Source organism: Hypanus sabinus, chromosome 13, assembly GCF_030144855.1.
Source record: "Hypanus sabinus isolate sHypSab1 chromosome 13, sHypSab1.hap1, whole genome shotgun sequence".
NCBI lineage: Eukaryota > Metazoa > Chordata > Chondrichthyes > Myliobatiformes > Dasyatidae > Hypanus > Hypanus sabinus.
This window is the reverse complement of record NC_082718.1, coordinates 102,347,629-102,371,062: the sequence shown is the minus strand read 5'-3', so window position 1 is coordinate 102,371,062 and position 23,434 is coordinate 102,347,629. Positions and strand designations below refer to the sequence as shown.

The window sequence follows — 23,434 nt, the reverse complement described above, 5'->3', positions numbered from 1 at the left end:
TTTGTTGACGGGCTTTTGGGCAGATCGGCGCGAGGGGGTCGAGAGAGAGGACGCAATGCTCTAAGCTGGGCGAGGATCGGACCCCAAAGGGGGGTCCGAGGCCGGGAGATTCTCCGAGGGGGGGGGGAATGAAGCTAGATGTGCTTGGTTGACCACTCGGAGGGTCCTGAGCTGTTTGGAGAGTCCGAGGAGTTCGGAGGGTCCTGAGCTGCGAGTCGAGGAGTTCGGAGGGGAGCGAATGGTGGCCAGAAGACTTCAGTAATTGAGCTCCAACGGTTGTGCACAAAGTGGTTTGGACTTTGATAAGTTTGGCGCCTTTTCTTTAATTTTCTCTTCATATATACTGTATCGTTATTAATCACTTAGTTATAGTAACCTTTATAAATTGTACTCATTTAATCGCATATGGTGTACTGTCTGTTTTTGGGCCAGGCGGGGACATCACACAGCATCCACACCAGCTGATTACCCAGTTTGGCGGGGCCGAAGGCTGCTCCCCCTAGACGAAATGAGCTGAGCGAGCCTGAGGCGACCCAGGGGGTTGCACTTATCGATTTCCATTTTGGAAACAGGCTCTTTGGCCCAACTGGTCCACACCAACCACAGCATCTTCCCTGCTTGCCCCAGTTGCCAACCTTCAGCCCATAAACCTCCAAGCCCCTCCCCTCCATGAACTTATCTAAATGCCTCTTAAATGTTGCAATTGTACCCACCTCAACCACTTCCTCTGGCAGCTTATCCGAGGTACATACTATCCACTTTGTAAAGAAGTTAACTCCTTTAAGTCTCTTAAATCTTGTATCATGCCTCTTATTTTGATTCTTACCTTGACTCTTCAACCACCAGAAAAGACTGACAATCCACCTATCCACATCCCTCATTCTTCTGCACTCCAGAGAATAAATATCCAGCATGTCCAACTTTTTCCTCCAACTCAGGTACTTTAGTCTAGGCAGTCCCGTTGTAAAACATTTCTGCACCCCTCACCAGCTTGACAATGTCTTTCCAAATAAAGGAAAGACTGTACCTGTACACAGAATTGCAAATGTGGCCTCACCAATGACTTGTATATCTGCAACATAATTCAGATTCAGACTCAGATTCAGTTTATTGTCATTTATAAACCACAAATACAACGCAGTTAAAAAATGGGACAACATACTCCGGAATCGTATCATGAAAAAGCACAAAACAGACCACACAAGAAAAACCACATAACGTTTGGTAATCCCCAATCCAGAGTCCAGAGAGGCTTCTGCATATCGATATCGCACTACCGTCTTAGTACGTTCCCCGGAAAAGAACTACAAACCCATCAGACAAAACTAAACCTACAAGACCTACACAAAACCACAGTTACATGTAGTTATAGTTAACATATAGTTTTAACAGTGCAGACAATACCATAATTGATAGTTTCAACAGTGCAAAGCAATACCATAATCTGATAAAGAGCAGTCCATTGCACGGTTTAAAAGTAAGTCTCAAAGTCCCGACAGCCCATCATCTCACACAGACGGTAGAAGGAAGAAAAACTCTTCCTGCCATGAACCTCCAGCACCACAGCTTGTCAAATACAGCACTCTGGGAGCCCCGACCACAGCCAACTCCGAGCCCGTCCGAAAACTTCGAGCCTCCGACTATCCCTCAGACACAGAGCACCGAGTACTATCTCTGCCGAGCGCTTCGACCCCGGCACCAGCCGCCAAGCAACAGGCAAAGCCAAGGATTCGGGGCCTTCCTCCCAGAGAGTTTTCCAATCACACAGTCGCAGCGGCAGTGAAACAGGCATTTCAAAAGTTTCACCAGATGTTCCTCCGTGCTTCATACGTCCGTCTCCATCAAATCAGGATTGTATACGGCATTCTACAAATCAGGATTGTATACGGCATTCTACATGATAGATTACAGATATTCATTCCAAAGTGGCCGCTGCACGCTGCATCGCGCTGCCATCTTGCAGAGGGATGTCCCTACTACAAAAATCAATGCCCTGACTGATGAAGGTCAGCATACTAAGTGCCTCTTCTAAAAGTCATAATCAAATTTATTATCTAAGTACATATACGTTACCATATACAGTGGATTCCAGTTAAATGGGACACATCGGGAGCAGTACATTTTGGTCCACCTCCGATCCCTAATCAGGGCTTGCTTATAGATCTCTGGTTTCTTTCTCTTGTAATCAATATCCAGCTTTTTGATTTTGTTGACATTGAGTGAGAGGCTGTTGTTGTACCATTCACCCAGATTTTCAATCTGTTTCCATCTCACACCTCTAATATGCCCAGCAGCAGTAGTGTCATCAGCAAAACTAAATACAGCACTGCAGCTGTACTTAGCCACACCATCAAAGGTGCAGTATAGAATGAGTAAAGCAGGGGGATAAGCACCCAACCTTGTGGTGCACCTGTGCTGATGGTGATCGTGGAGATGTTGTTGCTAGTGAGAACATGGAGGCTACAGTTGCACAGGGAGACATTAAGGCCTAGGACTTGGAGCTTAGTGGTTAGCAGAGAGCATGATTGTGTTGAATGCTGAGCTGTAGCAAACGAAGAGTACCCTGAAGTATGCATCTGCACTGTCCAGGTGTCCCAGAGCTGAGTGAAAAACCAATGAAATAGCATCTGCTGTTGACCTACTGTGATGGTAGGCAAATTGGAGTGGATCCAGGCAGGAAGAACTTCATGACCAACTGCTCAGAGCACTTCATTAGAGGATGCAACTGCTACTGAACAATGGTCTTGAAGGCAGGTTACCACATTCTTCTTGGGCACCAGTATGATTGATGCCTGCTTGAAGCTCATGCTGAAGTCCGAGGTTTGAAACTCCAGCCAGTTGTTTAGCACAGGTCTTCAGTACTCAGCCAGGCATGCTGTCCAGGCCATATGCTTTCCATGGATTCAGCCTCCTGAAGAATGCTCTCAGAGCCTGAAAGCACAGGGTTTTCTGGCTGTGAGGGTCCATGAAGGTATCTCCACGTTGTGTCAAAGCAAACATAAAAGGCATTATCAACAACACACACAAAATGCTGGCGGAACACAGCAGTCCAAGCAGCATCTATAGGGAGAAGCGCTGTCGACGTTTCGGGCCGAGACCCTTTGTCAGGACTAACCGAAAGGAAAGATAGTATGCTTATCTGGGAGAAAAACCTTGTTGTTAATTATGCTGCTTGTTTATGTTTTGTAAGGGCCCTGACACTGCTATCAAACATTTTTCTGTGATTCAAGTTTTGTCCTGAATTGCCACTTTGCATGTGAGAAAGCTTTCCAGATATCGTTCCTGGATCTCTTGTACTTTCCTGGATGGCCAGTCCTGAATGCCATTAATCTAGACTTCAGCATATTTCGAATCTCTTGGTTCATCCAGGGGTTCTGTTTGGGGAAGATTCTGAATGATTTTGTGAGAACACAAGGGACTATGAAGTCCATTACAACCGTGGCGTATTCATTCAAAATTCTCTGATGATTCCTTGAAAGTGGCCCAGCTGTCCTCTGGAAGGCATATTTTATTTTGTTCAAAAGCCACTTCCATCGTGCGAATAGTTTCCTTTAAAAGTTTGAGATACTCTTTTCACTTTGGTTGGCTTATGTGCACAACAGAACCCATCTCCAGTTTCGGGCACCGTGGGGGTATAAAAGATAGAACGTGCAGGGAGTTCGCCATCTTTCTTTGATGGCATCTGCAGGGGGCCCAATTTCAGGCTGAATTCGCAACCAGGCCAGAAGGACCACTGAGAAGGAGCATTGCAGACACAGACAGGCCCCTCCAACCCTGTGGCTTTAGTTAAGTATATGTTTGTAGCTTGCTTACTTCTTGGGTTTTATAAATCTGAGAGGCTCAGCAGAGTATTAATTTAAAGGGTAACTGAATGTACAGTGTTTTGGTTTTCGGTAGCTTCAAAAAACACTTGCTCAACTAGACACCCGAATTAGTGTTCACTTTTTCTTTCTTAAACAAATACCTAATATATCCATTTTTAAATCTTTGTCTCCTGCTTCATTCATTGGATCCTTGAACCTGCTTGAACAATGAACCTTGAACCAGGTTACATTTGGCATAATCAGCAGGATCCACTGTTTAGGACAGATGAGTATTTTTAACCAGATGACTAAGACAGTAGAACCCCCCCCCCCCCCCACGAGAGATGGAAATTCCCCCTGGGTGCTCAGATTTGGTAGCCACCCTAACCTAATGCAGGGTTATGGACCGACTGAATATTGTTCGGATCAGTTTGATTCCCACCTGGGTTGAAACCGGACACATTCTGTCCATACTTAACTCATTAGGATTTCCCAGGAGAAAGGGCAGCTGAAAGGATGCTTTCTGGCTTCTTGCAGCTATAGTAAAGCACCAACACTAGCAGATCGTAGGTCTTGAGGATGAGAATGCAGAGTTGCGTGAGTGCTGCATTGCCACAGGGAAAGCTGCCACAACAGCACAGACCCAGGCTACAGCTCTAGAAGATAACGGTACACAGATACCCTGTCAGCTAATGAAGGTATAAAAGTTAGAGGCGGCTCAAAGGGCTAAATGGCAACCAGATCCCACTAAGGTATGAGCCATAATGAGGAGGGGCGATGATCTCAACACAAGTATAGGAGACAGGGATGTCTGGCTAGACGATGAGGATGGGGAAGAGGGGATAGAATAGAGTTCTGGGATTCCCTCAGAAAGGATTGCCCTACCTCCTAGATGCTACAAACCAGGCCCATGCTGGGCAAGCGGCCTCTTCCACCCAGAGGTGGAGGACATTGGCCACAAACAGTTAAGTAGTAATACAGAGGGCCCCTCCATGACCACAGTGACCAGGGAGTTCTCAGCTAAGGAACTGATGGAATTAGGAGATCGATACAGACTGAGATCTGGGGAGTCACTGGCCACTTGGCTGTTGAGGATGCAGAATGAGGGGATACTGGAGTGACCCTACCTAATGTAGAGATAAGCATTTTAGGGGGCTTATCATCTCAGCATGCAATTAAAAGCAGCCTGAGGTCATCACTCAGTTCCCAGGAGGCCAATTTATCACGGTGGGAGAGAGTAGAAGCAGCTGTTAGGTTCAGATGCCCTTCCCTCCCTGAATGGGATTTAAAGCCCTGAGTGGAATGGAGCACAGTAAAGGGAGGCTCTGAGGTCCTTCGCCACTGGGCTTTCATTGCAATAGTGTACAACAATAGTGATAACCTGCCAGAGGATGAGGAATTACTCTTTGCTATGATAGCACATCTGATTATGGCAGCAGCCACCCATCTAAAAGGAATAGCCTGTCTTTAATAAGGCCAGCAGTGGGTCATCCCATAAACGTAGCCATACAATTGTTGCAAGGGTTGGAGTATGTAAATGAAGGTACGGAAGATGGATAGGCAAATAGGGGCTATGTGGCTATATAACCTGTAAGGAGATGTTTTTAGCACAGCTTAGGGCAGGGTTACCAAAGGAGATGATCAAAGGGGTCTCTAATTCTACCTTATATGAGATGTGGAGGAAACGCTGCAAGTGGAAGCCAGGCAAGGGTAAAGCCAAGAGAGGGGTGTCATCTTCTAATCCCTCCTCAGATAGAACCTTGCCTGATCCCTTGCCAGTTTCCACACCTCAAGGTCAGGGTTCCATATATCCCATGCTGGAGTCATTACAAAAGGCCATAGCTGACCTCCAGTACGAACAGTCGTCTACCAATGCCCAATGCCAATGCTCCCAGTGGATATGATTGGCGGCCTTTTCCCTGCCGTGGGACCCAAGGCCTTACATGCACACCTATTACAATGCATTGGGGAAAGGAGAATGTGCAGCAATGGATGGCATTGGTAGATATGGTGTTGAACATACGATCAATCCAGGTAATCTTGATATCTGACAGTGTCCCTGGGTTACTATAAAGGGCTTGGGGGGGGGGGGGGGGGGTCCCTTCTTCCTACACAGGTTACATTGCAGGTGGCCCTTGGAGCAGTATCAGCAGGACCCATGACTGTATTAGTGGTGGCATCTCCTGAATGTATTCTGGGCATTAATGTTTTGAGGAGTAGATCACTGCAGACAGGCAAGGGTAATTTTTCCTTTGGGGTAACCCAGGCGAAGGCGCTGGTGGGATTGGCCAAGTGGGAGTCTTTGGTGATTCCGTTCCCCTCAAAGGTGGTCAACATCAAACAATATCCACATCCCAGGAGGCAGCAAAGAAATCGGGGTTCAAGCCCTAGTATGTGAGGCAGTCATTTGCCCCACCATGTCTCCCTAGAACAGTCCGCTGTGGCCAGTGCAGAAGTGAGATGGGACATGGAGTATGACGGTCGATTATCAACAGTTGAACAAACACACACTGCTTCTCAAAAGCACTGTTCTGGATGTGGTTACCGTCATTGAGGTATAGGGGTGGGGAGGGGCATTGTTATGCGGTAGTGGATCTGGCCAATGCCTTTTCCTTCATTCCTTTGAGTCCAGAATCGCAGGACCAGTTTGCCTTTACGTGGGAAGGTTGGCAGTGCACTTTCAGCTGCCTCCTCCAGGGATATATACACAGTCCTATGTTGTGCCACAGACTGCAAGACAAGATTTACAGAAGATACAGTTAGATTGGGTATCACTAAATAGATAATGTGCTGTTACAAGGACCCTCAGAGAAAGCAGAGCAACAGACATTGGATGACATAGTTAATTACCTCCCTGGGGAAGCAAAAGTGGTCCATCAACCCCAAGAAGATACAAGACCCCAGTCAGAATGTTCTATTTCAGAGAATACAACGCCATTGTGGACAGCAGGAAATAACTGAAAAGGCTAAATGTAAGGTTCTGAATACTGCCGTCCCACCTCGAAGGAGGAGCAACAGCATTTTGTTGGACTTGGGGTACTGACGCCAACATGTACCCCACCTGACCATGATATTACAGCCTCTATATCAGGTTTCCCACAAGAAGTCCATTTTCCAAAAGGGTCCCGAACATCAGGGGCCTTCAAGGCTGCCAGGCAGCCCGTGGAACAGGCCCTCCCATTAGTCCTGCGACACAGTAGCATACCCCTCAAACTGCCGGTTTTGGCTACCCCTCGGGTGGCTGAATAGAGGCTATGGCAGGTTTTAAAGAGGTATCTCGTTCCCTTAGGGTTTTGAACTAAGGCCTTCCCTGAGACAACATTACACACCTCCTTTAAGAAGCTATTATTGGCCTGTTATTTGGTTCTGCAGGTCACTGAACACCCAACAGCCTCTATCAGTTGTGCTACAACCACATCCCCCTTTCATGCAATGCGTAAAATCGACAAAGAGGGCTATGTCCAATGGTCTTCAATTCTCAAATGGAAATCGCAAGTTGCAAAATGTCCTAATAGGGTGAGACAGCTCCATAAGCAAGTTGTGTCTGCCCGATAATCATCATTGCACTCTCGATGAAATCCTTACAATCAATCCCTCAACTATACAGTAGGGTAAGCCAAATGATGATTTGATCCCTGAAGAAAAACGTCTGGTTCACAGACAGCTCTAGCCGTTGGCAGAGCGGCAAGCAGTGGTGGAAGGCTGTGGCTCTCCACCCTGCAACAGGCAAGGTTGGCCCGGAAGAGGGGGAGGGGGATCAAGCCAACAGGCTGAATTGGTGGCCGTAACTCTGCCCCTCCAAGAGACCACCAAGCCTATCAAGGTCTATACTGAATGCTGAGCAGTCACTAATAGTATGCCGGTTTGGATGCATCAGTGGCACATGTAGAACTGGGAGGTGCATAGTCAACCTCTTTAGGGGCACCCTTATTAGGAACATACCTGGAGAGATGCATGGAGCTGCAGATTTCTGTCTACTACATAGATGCCCACACTTCTTGGGACACCGAGGAAGCCATTCCTAACCCTGTGGATAGAGCAACAAAGATCACAGTGGCCACAGTGTGTTCCAAGAAGGACTGAAGTCACCTTGCAGACTGGACACACGAGAAGTGTAGGCATTTGGGGTAGGATGCGACGAGAAAGTGGGTGGAGGCTTAAGGGGTGGCATTAACTTACGATGAGGCCTGAACTGCAGCTGCAAATTGCTCAACCTGCCAACAAGTTAAACCTAGAGTACAGCTGGTGGGTGCCTCAAGACATAAGGGAGCCAGTCAGATCTGGCAGATCAATTGCATCAGGCCTCTACCACAACAAAATAAAAAGCGGTATGTGCTGACAACGGTTGACACGTATTACAGCATTCTAGTTGCAGAGCCGTGTGTCTGTGCTGACCAAGATTACACTATTAAAGGGTTACAGCATTTGGCATCCATGGATGGGGCTCCCTGGGAGATTTAATCTGACAACAGCTCACATTTTACAGGAGCTAAGGTCCAGGATTGGGTCACGGAATCTGCTATGGCTTGAGTGATTCACATCCCATATTACCCACAGGTGGCGGGCCTTATCAAACATTTGAATGGGCTGTTGAAACAGCAAATAAAGCTACTGACCCTGCTATCCATACACTACAGGGATAGCTGGGTGTGCTACAGCAAGCAGTGGATCACCAAGCTCCTGGCTGGGTCTCCCATATCCCAGGATTTAGCTATGTTGGACTCTCTGAAGTTAGGGGAGGTAGAGTTGGATGGAATCAGGGAAGGTTTGGGTACAATAGTCACAATGGCCACTGGACTGGGAGGAGAGCATAGCACCTGGACTGGGGTTTACATTGCCAGGGGAACTGGGAATGTCATAACTGAATAACCAACATTAAGCAAGAGAGAGTGAGTGTGTGTTTACCCTCCATTACAGAATGACAAAGTGGTGGCTGCTGGTGGCAGTGGTAATGATGCTGATCTGTGGTGGGTGGTCCTACAACACATTCCTGCAAATGGCGTATGAATATGTAAACAGGACCAATGCATTGGATTGCTGGATTTGCTTGCAAACACCGAACAACACCATAGAAGGGAAGCCATTAATACCAATCCCTTTCAATGACAAGGAAAAAGATTGTTGGGGGAAATTATCCAGCTTCTCGGGTTTTGGCATTTTGTTTCGGGGAAAACAAGGATGGAGTGGTCTATTTCAGCTAACCCCACCCCATAGTATGGCTGCAGTTTTAAAGAATCTGAGATTTAATAACCCCCAATGGAATAAGGGTTTTAAGGGCTGGTACTTCCCTACATATAATTTGCTTAATTCCAAGGTTCTGACTCCAAAAATAATTTCCCACCCGACAGGGAAGGGAAAGGAATGTTAGAACAGTGATGAGTCTGCATATCAACAGCAGGTGGACCAACTGGCGCTCTGGTGCAGTCGGAACACTCTGGAGCTGAACACGCTCAAGACAAAGGAGATGATAGTGGATTTCAGGAGACATCCCACCATTATGTCCCCCCTCACAGTCCTCAGCAGCCCTGTGTCCACCGTGGAGAACTTCAGGTTCCTGGGAACCACCATCTCTCAGGATCTGAAGTGGGAGCAGAACATCAGCTCCATCCTGAAGAAGGCCCAGCAGCAGATGTACTTCCAGCGGCTCTTGAAGAAATATGGTCTGCCTCAGGAATTGCCACTGCAGTTCTATACTGCAGTCATTGAGTCTGTCCTGTGCACCTCCATCACTGTGTGGTTTGGAGCCGCCACCAAGCAGGATAGAACCAGACTACAGCGCACAGTGAGGACTGTCGAGCGCATCATTGGAGCCTCCCTGCCCTCTATTGTGGACCTGTACTCTTCCAGGTTGAAGAAGAGGGTGGGGAACATCATAAAGGACTCCTCCCATCCTGCGCACGAACTGTTTGAACTGCTTCTGTCTGGTAGGCGCTTCAGATCCCTCCAGACTAAGACTAATAGGCACTGAAGAAGTTTTTTCCCTACTGCGGTCACTTTACTGAACAGTTAACTGCCGGTTAACTGTCGGCTAACTATTACTTGGATTGCACTACTTGTATGTATAATCTATATTTTCATTTATATTTATCATCTGTTATGAGCAGAGAGACAACATCTGCCGGAAGTAAATTCCTTGTATGTGCACAGGTACTTTGCGATTAAAGTCGAATTCTGATTCTGATTAGTGCAGATGGTATGATGAGCACAGGTTAAACCAGTCAGTAGGATACAGCGAGTGTAATTGGGAAAGGTACCCTGAGATGGCTGTGTCTATGCTGAATGGTGCCAAAAAGATAGGGTACTCTTTGGATGCTAAATGGCACTTACTAGCGACATGGCTCTCAGGCCTACCATAGTAGTAAGGTTGCTGCTATCTGAGATATATTGTGCTGATCACACATCAGCTCAGTGCTTTGGATGAGCACCTTACCTCAATTGGTCAGCATAGTAAGAGGGAAGACGGTACTTTAATTTAATTTAGTTTAGTTTTTAACTTTAAGGCCCAATTGGGGTTTAAGGCAATGGATAACAAAGCCAGATACTGCTACAATACAGAGATCACCCAAAAACAAACCTTCATGGAAATCTGCTGGTTAGATTGCGCGACCTCGGCTTACTGAGGGAATCAGGCTTGCAGTCCTTGGAGTCGCCTGGTGCCAGTGGCCGGAGGTGGGGATGTCATAAACGGTGTGCGAAGAAGCAGAAGTGAGGCGAGTGGGCAGGAGTCCGTGCCAGGAGAAAAGCAAGTCCCAGCTGGCCAGCTCTCCCGTCCATTCTGCTCTCCGATGGACATTAAATTGGACTACATCTGTGGCAACAAAATACTCGGCGGAAGTACAGAAATGGACAGAATCCCGGATGCCGCAATTCAGCTGTTTGTTTATTTATGTAACAGACTTTCCCCCAAGCCATCGGACTACCAACCTACTGCCCTCTGCTGTGCCTATTGTCTTGTTTATTATTTATTGTAATGCCTGCACTGTTCTGTGTACTTTATGCAGTCCTGGGTAGGTCTGTTGTCTAGTGTAGTTTTTGTGTGGGTTTACGTAGTTCAGTGTAGTCTTTGTATTGTTCATGTAGCACCATGGTCCTGAAAAACGTTGCACCATGGTCCTGAAAAACGTTGTCTCGTTTTTACTGTGTACTGTACCAGCAGTTATGGTCGAAATGACAATAAAAAGTGACTTGATTTGATTATGGAGGCAAACAGTTTTGGATGATAGCCTTACCCATGTACAGTACTGCTAGGCTGTACAGAGAAACTATATGCATGGCCGCTGCAATGGAAACGTTGGCTAACAAGACAGCCGTAGCCGCTCAGAGATACTGAGGAAACATTAACCCAGGTTTCGGCTGAGGTAGTAGCTATTGGAATGGTTGCCTTGCAGAATCGGATGGTTTTAGATTACCTGCTCACTGTGAAAGGTGGTAGTTGTATTGTTATTGGTCAAAGAATGCTGCACCTGCATTCCTGATAAGTCGGGTAACATCACTCATTTGGCTGATCACACTAAATAATCGGAACAAAATTATGAAAGTTCGGGATCAGTTCCATAACTGTTATATTCTGGGGGGAGGGGAGCCAGGGGTGGAGTTTGTGGCCTTTGGGGCACTGGCAGGCTGGTGGGACTAGAATAATACACTGTGGTGTAACTATTGGACTTATAATACTGAGTATTATACCTTTGTCTTGTGTCTGGGCATTTGTGGGAGTTTTACTAGCTTGAGGACTGAGTTGTCATGATATCACAATTTTCAAGGGATTACTTGTCCTCTAGAGGGTGTAGGTTATTCTGTTTGAAAGCTGCTGATTGGTTCATTTAAAGTTTGAGATGCCGTTTTCTCATTGATTGACATATGGGTGCAAAGGAACCCACATCCAGTTCCAGGCACCCTGGGGTAATAAAAGACAGCACGTGTAGAGACTTCACCCTCTTTCTTTCCTGCCACCCATAGGGCCTGACTTGAGGCTGAATTCACGAGCAGTCCTGAAGGACCACAGAGAAAAAGCATTGCAGTCACAGACAGCCCCCATCCCCATCCCCGCAATTTGTTTCGTTGAGTATCCGTTCATAGCATGTTTACCTCTTGGGCTTTATAAATTGGGGAGGTTTAGCAGTGTATCTGATCATTTAAAGGGTAACTGAATATACAATGTTGTGGTTTTTGGTATCTTAGACGAACACTTGTTTAGCTAGACACCTGAATTACTGTTTCAATATTTACTTCTAAAATATATACCTAATATATCTATTTTTCAAAAAAGGAATCGTCAAAATGATGCAACATTTTCTAACTAACATCCGCAGTCCTTTAAATAATTTTAAGTCGTTTAACCATACATGAATACTGTACCTATGAATACAGCCAAGCAAAATAACGTTACTCTGGGGCCAATGTGCAAAATGCAATACACAGCACAAGGCACATATACTACTTAAAAGCAGTCAACAGCATGGTCAGCATCCAAGTCAGTTTCTCTGACAACGAGCAAATCACTGATGGAGGTAGACCTGCAGTACTTTACTATTAAAGTCCAGCAGGGTCTTGCAATCATAAAAAAAATGGACAAAACATCTTTGGTTGGCCCTGTAGAAACCACCATCTTACCAGAAGTACAACACAACTTGAACACCTTAGTCTTCTAATGCAAGAGATAAGACCATAAGATAAGGGAGCAGAATTACATCATTTGGCCATCAAGTCTGCTCTGCCATTTCATCTTGGCTGATCCAATTTCCCTCTCAGCCCCAATCACTTGACTTCTCCCCATATTCCTTCATACTCTGACCAATCAAGAATCTATCAACCTCTGCCTCAAATATACATAAAGGCTTAGCCTCCACAGCTGCCTGTAACAAAGACTTCCACAGATTCACCACCCTTTGGTTAAAGAAATACCTCCTCATCTCCGTTCTAAAATGATGCCCTGCTATTGAGTCTCTTCCACCATAGGAAACATCCTCTCCACATCCACTCTATCATGGCCTTAGATCATTCACAAACAAGAAAAATTCTGCAGATGCTGGAAATCTGAGCAACACACACAAAATGCTGGAGGAACCCAGCAGGCCAGCCAGCATCTATGGAAAACGCAGAGTCAACGTTTCGGGCCGAAACATTGACTGCACTTTTTTCCATAGATGCTATCTGGCCTGCTCAGCTCCTTTCACCTTTTGATATGTTTCAGTGAGATCACCCCTCCAGTGATTACAGGCCCAGAGCCATCAAATGCTTTTCATGTGACAAGCCATTCAATCCTACAATCACTTTCACGAATCATTGAACCCTCTCCAGTTTCAGCATATCCTGTCTAAGGAGCCAAATCTGCCCACAATACTCCAAGTGAGGCTTCATCTGTGCTTTACAAAGTCTCAACATTACACCCTTGCTTTTATATTCTAGTCCACTTGAAACAAATGTTAACATTGCATTTGCCTTCCTCATCACAGACTAAACCTGCAAATTAACCTTTAGGGAATCCTGCACAAGGACTCCAAGGTTCCTTCGCACCTCAGGTTTTACTATTTTTTCTTCATTTAAAACAGTCAATCCCTTAATTTCTTCTAGCAAAGTGCATGGCCATATACTTCCCAACACTGTATTCCATCTGCCATTTCTTTGCCCATTCTCCTAGTCTGTCTAAGTTCTTCTGTAGCCTCTCTACTTCCTCAAAACTACCTGCCCCTCCACTTATCTTCATATCATCTGCAAACTTTGCAACAAGGACATCAATTTCATCATCCAAATCATTGATATATAACGTACAAAAATCATCCCAATACTGACCCCTATGGAACACCAATGGTCACCACCAGCCAGTCAGAAAAGGCTCCCTTTCTTCCCTCTCTTTGCCTCCTGCCAATCAACCACTGCTTTATTCATGTTAGAATCTTTTCTGTAATACCATGAGCTCGTAGTTTGTTAAGCAGCCTCATGTGTGGCACCCTATCAAAGGCCTTCAGAAAATCCAAGTGCACGACATCAACTGATTTTTTTGTCTATCCTGCTTGTTATTTCTTCAAAGTATTCCAAAGATATGACAGGCAAGATTTTCCCCTGAGGAAACCATGCTGACTACAACCTATTTTGTTATGTGCCTCAAAGTACCCTGAGAACTCATCCTTGATAATCGACTCCAACATCTTCCCAACCACTGAAGTCAGACTAACTGGCCTATAGAACCAACTAGAGAGCAGGCCATTCTAGATTGGGTATTGAGCAATGAGGAAGGGTTAGTTAGCAATCTTGTCATGTGAGACCCCTTGGGACCATAATACGGTGGAATTCTTCATTAAGATGGAAAGTGACATAGTTAATTCAGAAACAAAGGTTCTGAACTTAAAGAAGGGTAACTTTGAAGGTATGAGACGTGAATTAGCTAAGATAGACTGGCAAATGATACTTAAAGGATTGACGGTGGATATGCAATGGCAAGCATTTAAAGATTGCATGGATGAACTACAACAATTGTTCATCCCAGTTTGGCAAAAGAATAAACCAGGGAAGGTAGTGCGCCCGTGGCTGACAAGGGAAATTAGGGATAGTATCAAGTCCAAAGAAGAAACATATAAATTAGCAAAAAAAAGCGGCACACCTGAGGACTGGGAGAAATTCAGAGACCAGCAGAGAAGGACAAAGGGCTTAATTAGGAAAGGGAAAAAAGATTATGAGAGAAAGCTGGCAGGGAACATAAAAACTGACTGTAAAAGCTTTTATAGATACAAGAAAAGAAAAAGATTGGTCAAGACAAATGTAGGTCCTTTACAGTCAGAAACAGGTGAATTGATCATAGGGAACAAAGACATGGCAGACCAATTGAATAACTACTTTAGTTCTGTCTTCACTAAGGAGAACATAAATAATCTTCCGGAAATAGTAAGGGACCGAGGGTCTAGTGAGATGGAGGAACTGAGGGGAATACATGTTAGTAGGGAAGTGGTGTTAGGTAAATTGAAGGGATTAAAGGCAGATAAATCCGCAGGGCCAGATGGTCTGCATCCCAGAGTGCTTAAGGAAGTAGCCCAAGAAATAGTGGATGCATTAGTGATAATTTTTCAAAACTCTTTAGATTCAGTATTAGTTCCTGAGGATTGGAGGGTGGCTAATGTAACCCCACTTTTTAAAAAAGGCCGGAGAGAGAAACCGGGGAATTATAGACCGGTTAGTCTGACATCGGTGGTGGGGAAAGTGCTAGAGTTGGTTATCAAAGATGTGATAACAACACATTTGGAAAGAGGTGAAATCATCGGACAAAGTCAGCATGGATTTGTGAAAGGAAAGTCATGTCTGACGAATCTTATAGAATTTTTTGAAGATGTAACTGGTAGAGTGGATAGGGGAGAGCCAGTGGATGTGGTATATTTAGATGTTCAAAAGGCTTTTGACAAGGTCCCACACAGGAGATTAGTGTGCAAACTTAAAGCACACAGTATTCGGGGTATAGTATTGATGTGGATAGAGAATTGGTTGACAGACAGGAAGCAAAGGGTGGAAGTAAACGGGACCTTTTCAGAATGGCAGGCTCAGAATGGGGTACCACAAGGCTCAGTGTTGGGACCCCAGTTGTTTGCAATATATATTAATGATTTTGACGAGGGAATTAAATGCAGCATCTCCAAGTTTGCGGATGACACGAAGCTGGGCGGCGGTGTTAGCTGTGAGGAGGATGCTAAGAGGATGCGGGGTGACTTGGATAGGTTAGGTGAGTGGGAAAATTCATGGCAGATGCAATTTAATGTGGATAAATGTGAGGTTATCCACTTTAGTTGCAAGAACAGGAAAACAGATTATTATCTGAACGGTGGCCGATTAGGAAAAGGGGAGGTGCAACAAGACCTGGGTGTCATTGTACACCAGTCATTGAAGGTGGGCATGCAGGTACAGCAGGCGGTGAAAAAAGCAAATGGTAAGTTGGCATTCATAGCAAAAGGATTTGAGTACAGGAGCAGGGAGGTTCTACTGCAGTTGTACAAGGCCTTGGTGAGACTGCACCTAGAGTATTGTGTGCAGTTTTGGTCCCCTAATCTGAGGAAAGACATTCTTGCCATAGAGGGAGTACAGAGAAGGTTCACCAGATTGATTCCTGGGATGGCAAGACTTTCATATGAAGAAAGACTGGATCGACTAGGCTTATACTCACTGGAATTTAGAAGATTGAGGGGGGATCTTATTGAAACGTATAAAATTCTAAAGGGATTGGACAGGCTAGATGCAGGAAGATTGTTTCCAATCTTGGGGAAATCCAGAACGAGGGGACACAGTTTAAGGATAAAGGGGAAGCCTTTTAGGACCCAGATGAGGAAAAACTTCTTCACACAGAGAGTGATGAATCTGTGGAATTCTCTGCCACAGGAAACAGTTGAGGCCGGTTCATTGGCTATATTTAAGACGAAGTTAGATATGGCCCTTGTGGCTAAAGGGATCGGGGGTATGGAGAGAAAGCAGGTACAGAGTTCTGAGTTGGATGATCAGCCATGATCATACTGAATGGCGGTGCAGGCTCGAAGGGCCGAATGGCCTATTCCTGCACCTATTTTCTATGTTTCTATAGTTTCTTTTCTTCGGCCTCTCTCCCTTCTTGAAGAGTGGAGTGACATTTGCAATCTTCCAGAACTATTCCAGAACTTAGTGATTCTAGAAAGATCATTACTAATGCCTCCACGATCTCTTCAGCTACCTCTGGGGTGTACAACATCAGATCCAGGTGACTTATCTACCTTCAGACCTTTCAGTTTCCCAAGAACCTTCTCTCTAGTCATGCTAACTTCACACACTTCATGCTGCCTGACACCTGGTACTTCCACCATACTACTAGTGTCTTCCACAGTGAAGACTGTTGCAAAATACAAGTTATATTTGTACAATTCTCCAATTTCATGCCAAGGAATGTATGAGGGGTTATTGATAAGTTTGTGGCCTAAGGTAGAAGCAGTCAATTTTAGAAAACCTAGCACGTTTATTTTTCCTACATTTACACAATTAGTCCAGCACTCATGGAGCATATGGATCCCTTCTTTGTAGAAATCAGTGTCTTAAACTTCCAGAAATGGTCCACAGCAGGGGTGCTTGATAAGTTTGTGGCCTAAGGTAGAAGGAGATGAGTTATTAATTGTAAACTTACTGCATTTTCACTCAGAGTTGAACTGCACATGCATGTAATGAGAGCTGTATAACTCATCTCCTTCTACCTTAGGCCACAAACTTATCAATCACCTCTGCTGTGGACCACTTCTACAAAGGAGGGATCAGTATGCTCCACGACCAATGGATTAAGTGTGTACATGCAGGAGGGGACTATGTTGAGAAATAAATGTGCTAGGTTTTCTAAAATTGACTCCTTCTACCTTAGACCATGAACTTATCAATCACCCCTCGTAAGATGTATACTTTCTAAGCGCCAAGAAACCCCAAGTTGAATATGTGACTCCAAAGAGTGCACAACCATGTCATAATCTCACTTCTGCATTCGTATTACTCTAAGAAAAATGTCAGCATTCCTTATGAGTAAACTTATTATGAAGTTGCTGGTTTAGCAGAAAACTTAAAGCGATTTTCTCTGGGAAGGAAATTTACTCTCTTATTTCTCTGACTTGTATGGATTTCAAACCCACAGCACCAACTCTTCATTCTGAAATCAGTTACAGCCTACAATTATTGCATCAACGAAGTTGGATACCTTTCTCCCAGAATCACACCTTCTACCAATGTCCAAGACTCCTCCAAAGCTATCCCAAGTTACATTCCACTCAAAGTTTTTTTAAAAAAGAGGCCCACCCATAATGAAGGCACAATTGTATCGAAGTTCTAGAAGTCCTTAATGTTGCTGTGAACTTCCATGGTTTGCAGTGATTCAGTCAAATATGGACAAAGGAAACCCCTGTTGTTTACCACCTGTCTTCCTTCAATTAATGAATCAGAATTACTCCATGTTGAAGGCAGCTCAGCAGCATAAGGAGTACACACAGATGGAAGAGTTTAAATATTTGTCACCAAAGGTGTCTCGGTAAATATATGAACAGCCAAGTCCAGAAGAATCAGCTGCTATACTGGACTTGAGGAAGATCATGAAGGAAACACAAGATAAATAAATAAAATTGAGCTTGTCCGCATCATCTATTATATACATTTTGCATAATTAAATAGTTTGAAGCATCCATTGCACAATCCTTTTGGAGACAAATCATAGCTTGAAATGAAAACAAAAGGTCTGCTTGGGATAAATTTAAAATCTGACCCAATCAAATCAAATTTGACCTTGACCAGGGTAATTAATTTATACTATTTGACTATCATTGTAAAAAAATAACTCAATCATTGACTTCTCTAACTTCCGTTAATGCCCCTCCTCCCCTTCTTACCCCATCCCTGACATATTTAGTTGTTTGCCTGTTCTCCATCTCCCTCTGGTGCTCCCCTCCCCATTTCTTTCTTCTCAGGCCTCCCGTCCCATGATCCTTTCCCTTCTCCAGCTGTGTATCACTTTCGCCAATCACCTTTCCAGCTCGTAGCTTCATCCCACCCCCTCCGGTCTTCTCCTATCATTTTGCATTTCCCCTTCCCCCCACTACTTTCAAATCTCTTACTAACTTTCCTTTTGGTTAGTCCTGACGAAAGGTCTCGGCCCGAAACGTCGACAGCGCTTCTCCCTATAGATGCTGCCTGGCCTGCTGTGTTCCACCAGCATTTTGTGTGTGTTGTTGTTTCAATTATTACCAGTTTAGATGCTGAAATACCAAATATTAACAAGCACCAAAAGCAATCAGAACAATTACATGTCAAAAGTTCAAAGTAAATTTAATATCAAAGTATTAAATGTCACTAAATTCAACCATGAAATTCATTTTCTTGCAGACATGCACAGCAAATAAAAGAAACACAATAGAATCAATGAAAGACCACCACCAACAAGGCAGACAAACAACTATTGCGCAAAAGTCAACTGCGCAAATACAAAAGGGAAGCAAATAATAAATTAATAAGCAACACGTACAAAGAACATAAGATGAAGAGTCCCTGAAAGTGAGTCCATAGGTTGTGGGAGCAGTTCAGTGATGGGGTGAGTGAAGTTACCCCTTTTCATTCAAAAGTCTGATAGCTGAGCGATAATAACTGCTCCTGAACCTGGCGATGTGGGTTCTGAGGCTCCTGTACATCCTCCCTGATTACAGCAATGAGAAATTAGCATAGCCTGGATGATGGGGGTCCTTGATGATGGAAGCAGCTTTCCTGCGACAGTTCTCCATGTAGATATGCTCAGCGGTGTGGAGGGCTTTACTTATGATGGACTAGGCTGTACCCACTACTTTTTGTACACTTTTCTGTTCCAGGGCATTGGTGCTTCCATAGCAGGCCATGTAAACATGAACATATGTCAGAATGTTCCTCACTTAACTCGCAATATTAACAGAACCAATCTTTCATACAATTCTGCTATGGATATTCTGGGTGCAAAGGGATTGAAAGGATATATCCAAAACAATCCAAGTTAGGATGTGAAAAATTTAATTAAATTTAATTAAATACCCTGCACTATCCAATATACTTAATTTGCTCAAACGTGGAGACCCGAGTATGAAAAAGCTGTAAATATCACTACTACCTACTAACACTAGCATACTAATAACATCTATTTGGACAGGGTCCCAATGGGAACAAGTGACTCTGCATTAAATTTGAATGGAAAAGGGTGAAAATAACAGAACAATTTCTCAACCGTTTGCTGCTCTAAAGCTACCCCAACACTCAAAGACATGTTGAAATGACTAAAGTCCACAAAAATAAGAGAACATTGAGATATGGTCTGGGAGTCAATCAATGAGACCGAGTTGCTTTTCTCGTGGGAGTTTGCTTAAAGTTTGTGCAGGCTTACCGCACCAGCCACTGCCGCTGTTACCCCAGACAACCCACTTCCCCCTATTTGTAGGGCAATAGTGGAGGCCCAGGGATCTGCCTGTACTCCCGGGATGCGGTTACCTACCGGTCTCCGCCTCTGTACCTGAGGCCCACAAGCCGGCTGCAGCAACCCTCCCTCTCCCGCACCCTCCGCCGCAAACGGACGGGAAGTTACCTTCATCCGAGTCGCGGCCGCGGACACTACGTTCGTCCTCATCGTCGACGCTGTCTAGCTCCTCCTCGTCGTTATAATAGTCGACAATGGGTGAGAGGAGAGCTGCGGACATCTTCCCCGCCGAGCTGCCCGCCCCCTCTCCCTCCCCGGGCAAGCACACACCGACCGGCGCTCTGCCGCCCGCCTGCCGGGGCCTCGCACCACCCAGGAGGGCAGCAAGCACAACCGGCAGCGATCGCCCGGTTACCACAACAGCAGCACGACGGCCAGCCGACTCCGGTGACGAGAGTGAGCCCTACCATCCAGACGGACTTTGAAAATCGGCATCAGGCAGAGACAGGGGCAGCTACCCGGTGGGACCTCTCTACTGGCGCGAGCCGGCCGGGCTCCGCTGAACGACGCTTGTAACCAGTGTGCAATGTTGTCGTTTTGAATTATTTCCCTTCAAATGTTTCTTTGGAAGAAAAATGTCAGTTTCTGATGTATTGCATGCACTCTAACACATTGAAATTTGCTGTTTTGTAATTTTAATAAATCTTCTTAAAGATATCAATAAATGTAAATGATATAAAACGTTATAATAGTTTTTCCAGCTAGTTGATTGAGCTGCTGAATGTTTTTTTCCCGGAGCTTTGCTGTGTTTTCACTTTGGATTTTTCATCAATCACATTCAGCGAACTATAAGCAAGTCCCTTCAATTTACTGAAGTTTTTAAACTACCAGATTAAAGGCAAGTAGGCTGCTAACTGGTGAAAAGTATTTAAAAACATTACCTAAAATGTTCCCAATGGAAAAGTTTATTCTGACAAATAAATCCCAGTGGACACCAAGTTAGCTGTTTTAACATCTTGTAAATAATGTGTTCTTCGAGTTTAAAAGAACATTCCCGTTACTTCGCAGGTAATAATTCAAAGTTCAAAGTAAATGTTATCATCAAATCCACCAGTGGAATAGGTGAATTGGCATTGGTGTTCTTTCCCAGGTCAAAGTCCTCAGATTTTAAGCTATAGGCATAAGCCCTGCCAGCTTCAATAGGTGGCCCACTCTGTCCATAAGTCTGATACCTGTCTCCCACAGCAAGCATTGTTAGCTCTTAGGTGGCAAGCAATCTAAAGAAGAGTGAGAAACTGTTTTAATAATCTTCTCAAAGATGTATTGAGAAAATATAAACAAAATATGAGAAATGGACTCCTTCACCTGATTCTGTGGAGATGGACAGAGGCGTTTGGACACTGCTTGAGTCTCTCTGTCAGGAGCACATGGAGCTCAAGTGCTGACTGTGGGATAATCCAATCAAATCTCTCTTCTGCCCTGTCCTTTTGATATTCAACATGATTCTCACTTCAATTTGTGCACACTACAATATTGAAGTTAAAAATGTACTGCTGGTCACATTTTACAGTGGAGATCAGGAATTAAGTGATATGAATATTGATGCCTTGGAATGTATTCATATTATAGAAGAGGAGGTGTTGCCAATCTTAAAGAATTATTACATGGACAAATCCTGGGGCCTGTCCAGGTGTATCCTAAGACATTGTGGAAAGCTAGGTATGAAATTACAGGAGACTGGCCAGAGATATTTGTGTGAGGTACCAGTTTACTGCCTAAAGCTACTAGTATTGGAATTTTTTTATGCCATTTCAGTGGTTGGTAAGTTGATGGAGAAGATCCTGAGAGGCAGGATTTATATATGAACATTTGGAGAGGCATAATATGATTAGGAATAGTCAGCATGGCTTTGTCAAAGGCAGGTCGTGCCTTACGAGCCTGATTGACTTTTTTGAGGATGTGTCTAAGCAGCAGTAGATGTAGTATATATGGATTTCAGCAAGGCATTTGATAAGATACCCCCTGCAAGGCTTATAGAGAAAGTAAGGAGGCATGGGATCCAAGGGGACATTGCTATGTGGATCCAGAATTGACTTGCCCACAGAAGGCAAAGTGTGGTTGTAGATGGTCATATTCTGCATGGAGGTCGGTGACCAGTAGTGTGCCTCAGGGACCTCTTCTCTTCGTGATTTTTATAAATGACCTGGATGAGGAAGTGGAGAGACAGGTTAGTAAATTTGCTGATGACACAAAGGTTGGGGTTGTTGTGGATAGTGTGGAGGGCTGTCAGAAGCTACAGCAGGACATTTTTAGAATGCAAAACTGAGCTGAGAAGTGGCAGACGGAGTTCAACCCAGATAAGTGTGAGGTGGTTCATTTTGGTAGGTCAAATATGATGGTATTAATGGTAAAACTCTTGGCAGTGTGGAGGATCAGAGGGATCTTGGGGTCTGAGTCCATAGGATGCTCAAAGCAGCTGCACAGGTTGACTCTGGTTAAGAAGACATACGGTGTATTTGATGCACCATCAATAACTCTCAGAGACGTGAGTCAAGGTAGGCTTTTATTAGCTGGAAGAAAGCACCGTCAGCAGCAAGAGCCCACCACACAACATCCTGGAGACTGAGGGAGGAGCAGTGCCTCCGATCGCCTTTATTCAGGGGTCTGAAGGAGGATCCACAGGAGCAGTCAGCGGGGCGGGGGGGGGGGCGTGTCCAGACAGGTATATGTAGTTCACCACAGTATTACCCATTGCCCTTCATCAACCATGGGATTGAGTTTAAGAGCGAGAGGTAATGTTATAACTTTATAGGACCCTGGTCAGCCCCCACTTGGAGTACTGTGCTCAGTTCTGGTCGCCTCACTACAGGAAGGATGTGGAAGCCATAGAAAGGGTGCAGAGGAGATTTACAAGGATGCTGCCTGGATTGGGGAGCATGCCTTATGAGAATAGGTTGAGTGAACTTAGCCTTTTCTCCTTGGGGCGATGGAGGATGAGAGGTGACCTGACAGACGTGTATAAGATGATGAGAGGCATTGATTGTGTGGATAGTCAGAGGCTTTTTCCGATGTTTCAGTCTGAGACCCTTCTTCAGGACTGAAAAGGAAGGGGGAAGATGTCTGCCTGAAGGGTCTCAGCATGAAACAGCAACTGTTTATTCATTTCCATAGAAACTGCCTGACCTGCTGAGTTCCTCCAGCATTTTATGCATATTGCTTCAAGTTGCAAATAGGCACTTATACTCAGGAGATTTTTTAAAAATGACAGACTGCTTTGGTCATACTGCCACCAACGTAACCCATGAGTTTAAATAAGAATCACTTATATCTCAGGCAAATGGGGTAAACACCCATGTTTGATGGTGTCACTTCTAATATTCTGTGTTTCTTGGGAAATGAAAAACAGCATATTGAACTCTCAGCTCATTTAGCATTCTTCTGAATTCTTTCCTTCCTTGTAAATCTCAAAGATTTATTGTCTGGATCAACCCTGGAAATATTTTCTTTAATGTCACTTATTTAATTCATACTTGTTAGAGCAATTTTTGCAACAATTATGATCTATTTTCTCCCTTGAATACACTAGAGTTAATATTGATCCTGTTGATTTCGACACAGGTGCTTAGTCACTGTGCATTCCTAGTAATTTTATTTCAAAATACCTCCAACGTTATTTCCAACACCTGCCTGATTTTGGCTGTCGTCATCTCACTCCTGTCAGACATCAATA

The 23,434-nt window shown here is 44.6% G+C and overlaps 1 protein-coding gene across 1 annotated transcript in view; it reads right to left on the bottom strand.

Annotated features, from left to right (window-relative positions):
- The window catches only part of suds3 (SDS3 homolog, SIN3A corepressor complex component), a 72,449-nt gene extending 52,058 nt beyond the window's left edge, over window positions 1-20,391 (bottom strand). The window contains exon 1 of the mRNA XM_059988309.1: window positions 19,873-20,391. Coding sequence (XP_059844292.1) covers window positions 19,873-19,984 — 112 coding nt within the window. The 5' untranslated portion in view covers window positions 19,985-20,391. The remainder of the gene's footprint in view (window positions 1-19,872) is intronic.
- Between the last annotated feature and the right edge of the window lie 3,043 nt (window positions 20,392-23,434).